Raw genomic sequence first — 12,899 nt, forward strand, 5'->3', positions numbered from 1 at the left:
ATGATCCCCCATCCCCGTGAATTTCAATGAATTATGCTGCTGTATTGTAAGTAACCTGATTCGACTGTAACCCTCAATTGATTCTGTGAATTTGTACCTTCATGTCGAGACTGTTTAATAAAAAGATTTACACAAAAAAAAAGAAGGCCACCACTTGTCACGGCAACATATTGCAAAATCATATGGGAGCTGAGGAAGACCAGAATGCAGCCTGACGACAAGGCTGAAAGGACCTTCAGCTAATGTGCACATAATCGGCATAAATAACTCAGCTGGCGAACCCTGCCATGAAATTACTGTCCACGTTCTCATACTTTTATACACAGCTATACAGGGCCCCTAGAGCAGTGAGGGAAGCTGACATAGCAGGGTAGTTGGACGATATTGCACTACCGTGGCTTTCAGAGGGACAGCGGGAGTACCTAACACAATCCACTACCTTCAAGGAGATAAAAGAGACTATTCTCACATTAACAAACGGGAAAGCCCCCAGAATAGACAGTATTCCAGTTGAATTCAATAAAGAATTTGCAGAGTTATTAGCCTCACACCTGCACTAGATGTTGACCGAGCATACGGAAACAGATACTCCCTCCCACACTCAGAGCGGCGCAAATTGCACTGCTGACACCCAATAAGCCACCTGACTGGTGGGATTCCTATCGGCCCCTTCTCTAATAAACATAGATGCAAAAATACTTGCCATGCAGCTCTAACCGCTCCTAACAAACCTGATACTGTCAGACTAATCTGGGTTTATTCCCACCCGCTCCACCTCACAAAATTTGCGTACCCTCTTTGCACTGATGCACCAACTAGACCCCTCACTAGGAGCAACGATAGTCCTCTTGGACGCTGCAAAGGCTTTTAACTCTATAGAGTGGACTTATATGCTGAAGATTTTACTTCGTATGGGAGTCCCACAAGCCTTTACACACTGGATATGTCTCCTTTATACTGATCTGACGTCACAGGTGAGAATTAATGGCACTATTTCTGACCCAATGCAAGGTCCACAGGGGCACACAGCAGGGGTGTCTGCTGTCACCAATCCTTATTGTACTAGCAGGAAAAACCCAGTGGCGGCTCCTCCGCTAAGGCGTAGGGGCATCTGATAATAACGCAACAATATTATCATCTTATTTAAACATACTGGCTCAGTTAGTTGGGGGACGGGGGCCGGCGGGGAAGGTCATGGCTATTTAGAGCTGGGGGAGGAGCGGTAGGCACTTCCTAAGTGCAATGACATTTTGGCCAGCCATCTCGGGCCAGCCAAACAGCCATGCGCACTTAGCATGTTTTCCACCCAGGATGCATACAGCCTGGGTAGAGAAAATGCACAGCCTCCCTGCCCCTGTCTGAGCGCTGAACCACGTCGCTCAGACCAGTCACAACGTTGCTGTAAGGCAGCGTTGTGATCGGTCAGGGGAGTCTGGGAGGCTATGTGCTTCCTTGTTCCTGCTGCCTGGGAGAAGAGAAAGGGACGGAGGAGAGGCAGTGGCTGGCCAGCCGTATCCACGCACGTTTTTTTTTATTCCCTCTGCTCAGCCACCCCTCACCCTCCACCCCTGTTTGGTAGCAGCCGCTGCTGTTGGAACCGCTGCTGTGTGTAATTCGCTAATGAGATGCCACCTCTGCATTGCGGTTTTGACTCTGCCCATTGGCTGTCTCACTTCATGCAGATGATATGGTACTATACATGCGAGACCCGGACTTTCACCTCTCATCCGGGAATATATATTTAATTTGAGTGCCATCCGGAAAAAGCATGAATTAGTTGAAATCGTCCATTGTATCCCTTACATTTAGTGCAGCGCTCCATACATTGGAATATCCCCTAGAATGGTGCCTGGATCCTGTCAAATACCTAGGTGTATGGATCCATAGAGACCCAGAATTAGTAGTTCGATACAGGGAAGGCAGAGCCATGTCTAAACTGGAGGACCAGGTGAAGCGTTAGTCACGGTTGCCCATATTTATGGCAGACTGTGTGGCAATCATGAAAATTATAGTTCTTCCCAACTTTCTCTGCTGGTTTATCAACATACCCATAACGCTCACACAAGTCTTCTTTAAAATGCTTAAATGCCATGCAGTGGCATTGGCTTGGGCAGGAAAAAAGCTCAGAATTAGCTGGAACACGCTGACACTCCTATATGACCAAGGGACTTTAATGCGCCAGACTTACCTGTACTACCTGTGCGACAGCCGCAATACGCACACTATTGGTTCTGCCCCCCCAGTGCACACACCACATCTGGCCATAGAGCATGACGAAGCACATCCGGTCCCACTAAAAGCAATGGTGCCCCCCATTCATGAGTCTAGAGCACACACAGAGATTAATACCATAAAAAGTACCACAAGAGCATGGCAGACACTCGGCGAACGAGCGGCCAAAACCCTGATACATGCACCGGTACTTCCAGTGTTATGCCAGCCAATAAGTTCAGAGGCTTGGATGAAGACCCTAGGGGATGTGTTCCCTGACAGGAATTTTTTGGAGCGGACTACAATATCACAATCGCCATGCAGATTCCCCCCTCATGCCATTCACATATATCGGACTTCATGCTGACTTACAGGAACTTTACCCACAGATCCCAGCAGAACCGGACCTCCAGACCCTTCTCACCAGCACTTCCTGCAAAAACCTAATCACTGAGTTATATATTGCCTCACAACGGGATGTGATGGCAGCCCAGTGTGCGCTGTTAGATATATGGAACTCTGTCCTTGACCCACAACTAAGCGGAGTGGAGCTTCTGCTGTGCTTTCTCTGGGCAGCTCATAACAAATGGTAATCTATGCATAATACACTTCAAATTCCTGAAACAAATGTACTACACACTGGTCAGATTGTTCAAATACGGGCTTAGATCAGATGGTAGAAGTGCACGATGTGATGCTGCGGATGCAGAGTTTTTGCTTCTGGCCTGGCGGTGTGGCCCGATTAATCAATACTGGGAACACATAAAATGAGTATTAGTAATGGAAACTGTATTGCACCCCACAAATGTGTATCTTGAGTTACATTAAACCACTGCAACCTGTCAACCGCAGACTAGTGGTGATATCACTGTTACTTGAGACAAATGCAGGGTTGCAATACACTGGAGAAAAAAGTCAATCACAAAACTCAAATAGTGGCTGCAAGACATTGCATATTGCATAGATCAGCTGTAGACCTATGCTGAAGAACTGCCAAGACCATCATGCCCGAAGAACATTTGGATCCCGATGACGGCATATTTATTATCACTCCCATAGGAGTCCTCATGAGGATATTATTCTAAAATGGGGGAATATGGCAAAGAGCACAAAAACAGCAAAAGTGGAGATATCCTGACGCACACCTATCTCGAACTATGATGGGCCGGCGCTGAGGCTTCGCGAACACGGATTACCACCCAATATTCAAGTACTTTTACCCCTACTACGGATCTACTCGAAGGAGGCAGATTACAGTTTCCTCCTCCATCTCTGACCACCTCAGTTACATCACTGAGAGGTATCTCTACCCCTTACTTAGTCAGCCACAGCACGAACTAGACCTACCATCTTAGCCAACCAGTGACGCTACAACCTACACCTACCTTGCCCCGAAGAAGCCCATGCTTGGGCAAAACGCGTTGGCTGTATTGAACCTCCTCAGCATCACAAATAAAATACAACTATAGAAATACAAGCAACGACGTGGACTCACTATTTTTTCTTAAACTTGTTGTGTATAAAAAATTGAACTTTGAAGTATATTATTACTACCTCTCATACCCTTGTGCTAAATCTTGTAATGTATGGTCATATAGCAGCTGGCCATCTGAGGCGGGCAATATCTAAATACCTATTTGGGACTTGTCTTGGCGGTTCGGTCATCTGCAACCCAGCTGCTTGTTTCTCGTATTATGTTATATAGATGAAAATGCCAATTAAAAACACATATGGGCCCATTACCAGTGACTGCTACTCACTGACCATCAATATTAGCTCCACACACTGTTTACCTGTGCCCGCTTCACCCTCTGCTCATCAGGTTTGATACTTTAAATGCCAACCACTGACTGCACTTGACAGAACCTATCAATTTTAGCTACTCTTATTATCCACCAGTACAAACTTCTTATACTGACATAGTCCTTTCAGTGCCTGCTGCTGTCACTGCTCACCATTGCCAGCTGCTCACACTTCAGAACTGTGTAGCCATTCGCACTGTACATCATTTTCGGTCCTCAGTCAACAAAGTGTGATCTGTTGCACTGCCCTCCATTATCTTCTACTCACACTTCCTGCTTATCCCACTAGTGCTCGCTTTTTGCTCTGTCCACGAGTACTTCCTATTTATTCTGGGCATCTATGCATTGTACTGCCCATCTCTGCTTCTATCTCCATGCCCTCCTGTCCTAACTACTCACAGTGGCTACCAGTGACAGCTAGTTGCACTAATAAACAGTTAAATTTCCATGAGCTAACAGTCACTCCCAACTCCCCATATTGCCTACTGCTGCCTTGGTCCCACACTACCCACTTGTACCTGCTTCACCGATGATCCTCTGTGTAGTCTACCCAAAAATGCCAGCTGCTACCACTGGCAACCAGTGCTAGCTCCTAACACTGCCCAATAGTGCTACACATAATAACCCACACTGTACCCTCCAGTGCAACATCCTACACTCCCACCAAAGCTAGCGTCTCATAGGAAAGCTACCTCCCTATATATTTCTTCTGTGACTTTACGCTCACTCCCTCTCCTGCTCATCCCTTTACTGCAGCCTCTCCCTCTCCCCTGAACCCTCTTCTTTCCTCTTTGTTTTATCTATTACACACACACTTCCTGCTGCTACTATTTTCATCCCTTCACTGTTTGACTCTGCTCTTGCTTCTCTTAGTTTCTTCTCTTCCTTCTTAAACCTCCCTCTCTGGGCTGTGGCTCCACACTCCTGTCTACTTCCATAATTGACAGTGCTGTTGGTGCTCTCAGTTTCCTTTGAGAACAGTGATTCAAGCACGCTACAAGGTGAGTGAACATCACAGGACCTTGGTGCAATCCTCTCATATGCAAGAGAGGCTTTCAAGTATGAGGGCAGTACTGAGACCTCTTCAATCTGATAAAGACTTCTATCCGCAGATTCCTTACATTAGAATGTCCCCAAGCGTCAGACCGAATCCGGAAGATTTTTTGTGAGCAGTACCTCTGCATGGCAATAGGTGGCGTTGATCAGCTCTGTATGCTTTGTCGGCATCAGAAGTGACATCTGAAACATATATAGGCACCAGCTCGGTGTGCAGACATCCGTTTTTTTTCTTTCTGCGCAAGCCAACGCTGATCTGATAGAAAGCTACCCCCAGTCATGGTTTGACTGGATTTTTTCAGGGTTTTCTCTAGGTTTTCCTCCTGGTGTGGTACAATATGTCATCTAGGAAGACAGGTGTTAAGCTATGTGGAGTCTGTCACAAGCCAATGTAGGTGACGGACCCGCACCTCGTCTTTCTGTGGTGCCTTGGGCTTGATCACGACACAAAGTTGTGCTCCGATTGCTGGGTCATTAACTCGAAGGGTTTAAGGGAGGGGTCCCTGAAGCTCATGGCGGCCCGGCATGCGACTACGAAAATCGAGGTCCCAGTTGAGGGTAGGGTCCCGAGATTGTTCCCGGAGCCCGAAGTTGCCATCGTCCCACTCCCAAGTCCTCAGAATATTCAGGTGAGAGGCACAAGAAGAAGAGTAAGAAGTCGAAGCGGTCTTTGACTTCTCCTTGTCCGTCGGCCGATGCAGCAAGGGAGCATCGCCATTCGAGGCCTGGTTCCTCGGAGCCTGCGTCTGGGTCAATTCCACGCCTTCCCGATTTTCCCGGAGCCGGAGCAACCCCCACCTAACTAAAGGAGTTTTATGAGGCCATGTGCCTCATATTTGGGCTACCCGACCTCCATCGACATGCCTTCGTCCCCGCAGGGGGACCCATCTGGTTCCGTGCCAGCGGCTCTGGTAGTGTCCCAGGCATCCATTCCTGTGTCCGGACTGGCACCGGTCGTACCGCCTCAACCTTTGCTGGCACACTTCCTGATGCCAGTACTGCCATCTCCATTGTGATCTCCGACACACAGTCAGATTGGCATTGCCCAACGCCGACAGGACTTTTGATTCCTAGATCGGAGCCTGAGCCCGATTCCCATGGGCTTGGACTCGGGGAGGAATGGTAGGGGTCGCAGGAAACTGAAGAATACCAGCCATACATAGAGGACCCAATATTGACTGATGTGAGGAACTGGGTAAAGACGTGAACTAGATACTAATCTAGATAATGGTATGTTTTCTCCTTCTACTGTGGCTATGAAGGAGGTAGCCTCCTATGCAGTAATGTTGTGGAGGGTATCTGAGGTACTTGACCTTTAGCTGCCCTCAGTGGCAGTCAAGACCAACATCTTGACAGAGTTGCTGCAATCGGGAGTCTTCTCATTCAAACCTTTATTCCTGTTCAATGATGCCCTCACTGACGTCCTGTTAGGAACCTCGTCCAAACTCAACACAGGGGCTTCTGTGAATAGGACAATCTCCCACCGTCCCGCCCCGGGGGACCCAAACCTCCCCACCCCCTACCCCACCCCGGAGAGCCTGGTGGTCCAAGCCTCAACTTACCAGGGCGCATTCCCTACCACTCCCTCAAACAGAGAATCCAAGAGGCTGGACTCTTTGGGGAAACAAATGTTTTCTTCCTCCTGCCTAGCACCGGTCTGTGAACACTGCATACCTTTTGGCCAGATATTCCCACTCTCTGTGGGATATGGTTGTGCAAATGCTGCCACAGGTCCTGGAGGATGTTTTAGGAAAACTATGGTTCTTGTGTGGCCCAAAGGTCCAATCGAAAGTGACCCCGTGGGAGACACTGTGTTAGGACTAGAAACAATAATTAATATTTTAGGGAGCCGTAAGTAATATACAGAGGGACACGTAGTTCAACTTATGACTGTTTTTTATTTTCAGAAAAATATTAATAGTATTCAGGTGATCACACAGGTAAGTGACAACAAGCGTGACGTGCAAAGTGAGGGTGACTTTAAAACAAAAACATTGCATTGACCACAATAATGGAACAATAATGGGAACTCCTCAAGAGTTTACAGATTGTAAGGTGTTTCTGTAGTAGGGGGTCGACGGCGTTTCGATCTCAGCTATTCGAGATCATCTTCAGAACATACAATTGGTGAGCAAGCTGAATTCGAACCGGACAGGCCGGCGGGTATTCAGAGGAATGAAGTAACACCACGAGAGGCAATTGTTGAGTATGGAGTGGTGGGGAGATTAATACATCTTAAGTCTACCCTAGGTTGTGAATAGTTTAGCAGGATTGCCTGAGAAACGAGAGGGAGAACAGCTGAGGGTGTTCTCCCGGTGGTGCGCAGAGCCGGGTGTAAGAATAATGAGAATACAGGATAGAGTTGCCTGATACTTGAAGGGCTGAACAGAAAAGTCTGTTCCCTTGGCGGCGATTATTTAATAATCCGATCACAGGGCAGCAAATGGAAACCTGGACGCGAAGAGCAGAGCATGTCCTGCTGCTTCGGAGGACGCGCTGACTGCTCCGCAGAGGGAACATACTTTGCTGTTCAACCCTTCAAGTATCAGGCAACTCTCTCCTGTATTTTCACTATATGTAAGTCGCCCATACAGCAGGCCCTAAGGCAGGGTGCATTATCTTACATGTAAGGGCACATCTGCATGAGCAGTTCCATTGTTAGACATTACAAGTGATAAGGAAGCCATTTTAAAGATATGTACTGGGCACTGGTCATTATGAGTTACCAGCTACATGACTTCACTGAAAATACTGATTTATGGTATCAAACATCTTGTCTTAATAAATCCCTTGACATGCACCCAGAGGGCGCCTTATAGGTGCCCCCTGTATCTTTACTAGTCACTTAGTGTGCCTGCTGACTGGTATCGTCCAGCCTACCACCACAGCCTGGACGATACCAGTCTGACCCCCTACAGCCCACTCCTTCAGAGGCCAGGAACAATGCCTATCCAGCAGAAGGTGATCACACCTCCTTCAGCAGGATGGCTGGTGTGAAGTTAGTTTATCAAGGCAGAGGCTTCAATACCTCAACCTTTCATATGCAACACCGGCTTCCCCCTAGCCCCGAGACCCATTTGGCACGAGAGCAGGTGGGAAATTAGATATTCAGGGGGCGTGTTTCACTTACAGGCTAGTCACACTCCTAAGGTATGCTACCTGAAGTGGACAGCCAGATTATGGTTTCACCATCTTGGTTTTGGCCAAAGCTAGAGAATTCTGAGTCAGGGTTATGCCACCACCCCACTGGAAGTGGTCATATAGGGGTTGTTGTCAATCCAGTGGTATGCAGTCCATCGGCTACTACCATATACTCCCCTAAATTAAGTATTTAGGGGTCCCCCCCCCCACACCAGAGAGACAAATTTGTCTAACCGGGAGCAGAAGAAGACAAAGAAGAGCCAACATCTTGAGAACAGAGGACCTGCACAGAAATTGGCGCTAAACCCTGCCTGGCTTCTTGCACCTCAACCATCGCAGAGACCGACTCATCCAAAAACTGCTCATTCTCCCCAAATCATTGGAGGATTGTGCAGCTCTAAAACAACCACTTAGCATCTCACTTGGGGTAGAGGAGCAATCCCCCTGCATCTGCAGGCACCGACGTCACATGTCCGGTATATCATTTTGTCACCATCTGGCCCACAGAGGGTATCATCACACCAGGAGGAGGTTTTTGTACTTCCAGGAGGTCAGCCCAGTCTCTCCACCGAATCTAGAGATGCTAAAGCCTCCACGAGCCCCCTGCACCAACACCCTGGATACCAGAGCACTTGCAGCAACCAAGACTTGTTCGTGTCCAGTCCAGACACCACCCCCGCCAAAACCAACCTGCATGACAATGGGACTTTCAGGACCAATAAGGCTCACATTGAGAGTGGCCCTGCTGTCTTCTTTTCCTGCCCTCTCCTGGTCAAACCAAGAACTGCGAGAGCATCCAACGCAATTGGAGAGCCAGCCAAACACCTGTGCCCCCGAGCCCCACAGCCCGGGTTCATGACAACTGACATGCCCCCTTGTTCTAAAGACCCTCACGAACCGAGCCCCTCTTTGGGTTCTACCAGGCTTTTCCCCAAGTCACCCCTTGCAGCCTTTGTTTTCAGGTGCCCATTGCTTTCTACGGTATAGATCCCGAGGCTAGCAACCCGGACAGTACCTCTGCTCCAGGACTCGCTTGGGCAGGTAAACTAAAACTGCTGGTGGTTCTTTAGACCTTGGCCACTAGCACCTTAAGTTCCAAACGGCTCCCCCACAAAATTCGACTACAAGTAAATGTTAGCAGTATGTCTTTCCCCCCACAGGATAACATTACCACGCCTGAGGCTCATACCTCAAAAAACCTTTATTCATGTATTTTCCTGTTATTTTGTTAAATCCATAACTCCAAAAGTACTTGTCTAAATCTGATGAGCTTGGTGTCTAAAATTTTATAAAAATCAGTGTTAGTTTTCGAAATTGGTCTCTGATTTCTTCTTAGTGTGTCTCATTTAGTGACCCTGTGTGTGCAACAAATGCTTAACACACCCCTCTGATAAGCCTAAGCTTCTCGTCCACACTACCACAAATAGAGCACTCTGGATTATTAAAGTTAGCCCTATAAATCAAAAAGGATCGTCTGGACTTTTTGCATGGTGTGGGCGTAGGTTGGCCCACTACATAAAAAGCCAGCTTCCTGGACTCAGTGGGACCTCAATCTAGTTCTCACTGTCGGTTCTCTGTGTGCTCCTTTCAAGCTTCTCCACAACTGCCCCATCAGGCGTCTCACAGTAAAAAAAAAATCTTTAGGTGGCAGTACATCTGCCTGTAGAATGAGTAAGATGCAGGCCTTATGCCGCCTTACCTCTGTCTATCCTAACAAAGTGGTGCTCCGCACTAGTCTCCTTTCTGCTGAAAGCAGCCACTCCATTCCATGTAGGTCAATTGATCACCTTGCCTACCTTTAACGCTCCTCCACATCTCTCTAAAGAAAAGGAGCAACTCCATCGTCTGGACCCAAAAAGAGTGTTGTCGTTCGACCTTGACCACACACGAGAGTTCTGGGTGGACGACTAACGCTTTCTAGGGTATGTTGGTGCAAAAAAAGGTCGAGTGGTACAGAAGCCAACCATCTCTCACTGGGTCTTGCTCTGCATCAAAATCGGCTACGCATTGGCCAAGAAGTAACCTCCCGAATGCTTGCAAGCTCATTCCACCATAGCTAAAGCTGCAACCACTGTGTTAGCATGTGGAATTCCGATCCTGGACATCTGTCAGGCAGCAACGTCGGCTTCTCTGCTCACGTTCACCAAACACTACTATATGGTCTTGCTCTGCATCAAAATCGGCTACGCATTGGCCAAGAAGTAACCTCCCGAATGCTTGCAAGCTCATTCCACCATAGCTAAAGCTGCAACCACTGTGTTAGCATGTGGAATTCCGATCCTGGACATCTGTCAGGCAGCAATGTCGGCTTCTCTGCTCACGTTCACCAAACACTACTATCTGGACCGTCAGGTCCATAGGGATGGGCACTTCACCTGTTCGGTACTGCAGGACTTCCTTGTGTGAAATTGGTCCGCAGACCGACCACCAGGGATAGTATTGCTTTGGCATCTGTTTTAAGTTAGGGAATCTGCAGCTAGAAGTCTTTATCAGATGAACAGTTACCTACCTTTGGTAACGCCTTATCTGGTAGAGACTATATCTAGCCACCGATTCCTTACCAAACCACCCATCCTCCCTGCTCTGTTGCCAGATTTCTAGGGGCGCGGCTGATCACTTTCAGGGCTCTACTTTATCCACACCAATGTCAGTGCTTTTCATGGCTCAGTGCGTCTGGCGTGGAAAGTCGTGAAATGTAACTGACGTCAGCGCGCCGAGGTGGCCCCTATATAGGTGCCCCGGACAACGCACGCGGAGTCGATCAATGCCACCTATTGGCGCACAGGGGTACTGCTAACAAAAAAACTTCAGTATCCAGTCTAACGCCTGGGGAAATTCTAAGGTAAGCAATCTGCGGCTAGATATAGTCTCTACCAGCTAAGGTGTTACCTAAAGTAAGTAGTTTGTTCTTCAAAGCTCTGAAGTGATCCTCGTTTAGGGAGCTACATCAGCGTAGCCTAATTTTTTAATGGAATAATGGTAACTTCCATGCCAAATGTGAATCCACCATAGTCAGTGTATTTAAATGAAAGATTTTCCTTGAGCCCGTATTTTATCAGGTAATGCTCACAGCTTTGGCAGGTTGGCGTGCCTCCTTTACACCGATGGTAGAACCTCTCATTTGGTTGCACCATTTTCTAAGAAATCAGTTTTGAATTTGTCGTTTTTTTCCAGCAGTTACTATGTTTATATTTACTTTGTGTATTTGACCGCTCCAATTTGCTTCCACAGGTTGAAGCTTGAAGCTCTTAATGACAAAGATTCTGGAGTCCCTGATCTCGACAGTGAGGATGAGGAGGAACTCAGTGGAACACCTTCAGAAAAAGCACTTGAACAGACGAAAAATCAGTCATCCGAGGAGGCATCATCACCCTCCACTGGCCAGGTGGGAGGCAGTGATCTGCCTTCCAGTCAGCCCCAACCCCCTGCAGCTAGAGCTGTCATGCAGGAGGATGAGGTACAAATAGAAGAGTATGATAGTGACTGAATTCTTGACCACCAACTGTTTGGCGTGGCCACTCAGATTGAATGATGGAAGAAAAGAAATCAGTGGCGTTGCTGACTGGTTTAAGGACTTTGTTTTTGCTGCAGCCAGTGGCATTTCAGTGGCATCTAGTAAAGGATGGAAAGGCTGTGGTCCTGCAGCAATAGAATCAGAGGTTGACTTCCAAGCTGCTACAGTTTGTATACTAGAGAAAGATCAGAAGCACACGTTTTACAGTTGTTATTAACAAAAGCCATTTTATTGTAATGCCCCTCTGAGCAGAGCACCTCATTTTGACATACACTTGATATAAATGTCTAGGATATTTATTTTAATGCAAGTGTATGACAATTGTTCACTTCTTATTTGCTGTTCTGCAAGTTGTCATGAAAAGGAAAATGTGAATTGTACTGAGTTTAAATTTCAACACTTAACTATTTAAGATGTAAATAAACAAAATGCTGTATTTCTTATATTCATTTGTTTTCGTTTGAAAGCACCATTTGCTACTGTTCGGTTCTGTTAATAGCTTGAGTGGGTATAAATGTTCTTAAAATATTCTTTGTGCTTTTTATTATTATTTTTATTTATTTTGGGCGTATGATACAGCACATACTATTTCTATAGAACTAGTGGTGTGCAAGCCAGCATGCGACAAGAGGGATGTGGTAGCATATAACTGAGACAGTAAAAGACTGCACACCTTGCAGTTGGATTTTTTCATTACTCATATTTATGTTACAAATTAACAATATTTGACACATGTAGATGAAGTGATATGACCTGAATAATAATTATTTGGTGAAGCTTTGAAGACAGGATTAGTACTCGGATTTCGTGGTTCCACTTTGGCACTTTACCACTTCTTCTTTCTGAAATCTAGAGTACAATAAAAATACACAAGTAATAGGTATGAAAAAGTGTCTTCATTGTAGATTGTGCATGGAGACCTGGAGAGGTGGCTAATTGAGCCTGAGCAATAGTCCTGGACATTGCATTACTGATCTTTAGTAGGTGACATGGATTGCAACGTGGCATTGATAATAACAGATGTTTGACCTGCGTAAATCACTTATGTTTTTCCAGACTCTATAGTTGTTTGTTGCAAACTCATTTCTGAATTTAATATTTTCTTTACAATTGTGCTGTGGGATGAAATACATGTATATGTGTGATATTGTTTCTAATTTTGTCCTGTTGCTGTG

General features: G+C 46.6%; 1 protein-coding gene across 2 annotated transcripts in view; it reads left to right on the forward strand.

The window, feature by feature from the left end:
- RAD17 (RAD17 checkpoint clamp loader component) overlaps positions 1 to 12,605 on the forward strand; it is a 472,816-nt gene extending 460,211 nt beyond the window's left edge. For both annotated transcript variants that reach the window (XM_085632384.1, XM_085632385.1), the window contains exon 17: positions 11,442 to 12,605. In XM_085632384.1, the coding sequence (XP_085488510.1) occupies positions 11,442 to 11,697 (256 nt within the window). In that variant the 3' untranslated portion in view covers positions 11,698 to 12,605. The remainder of the gene's footprint in view (positions 1 to 11,441) is intronic.
- Positions 12,606 to 12,899: the final 294 nt, after the last annotated feature.

The sequence above is a fragment of the Triturus cristatus genome, chromosome 2_1, assembly GCF_964204655.1.
Source record: "Triturus cristatus chromosome 2_1, aTriCri1.1, whole genome shotgun sequence".
NCBI lineage: Eukaryota > Metazoa > Chordata > Amphibia > Caudata > Salamandridae > Triturus > Triturus cristatus.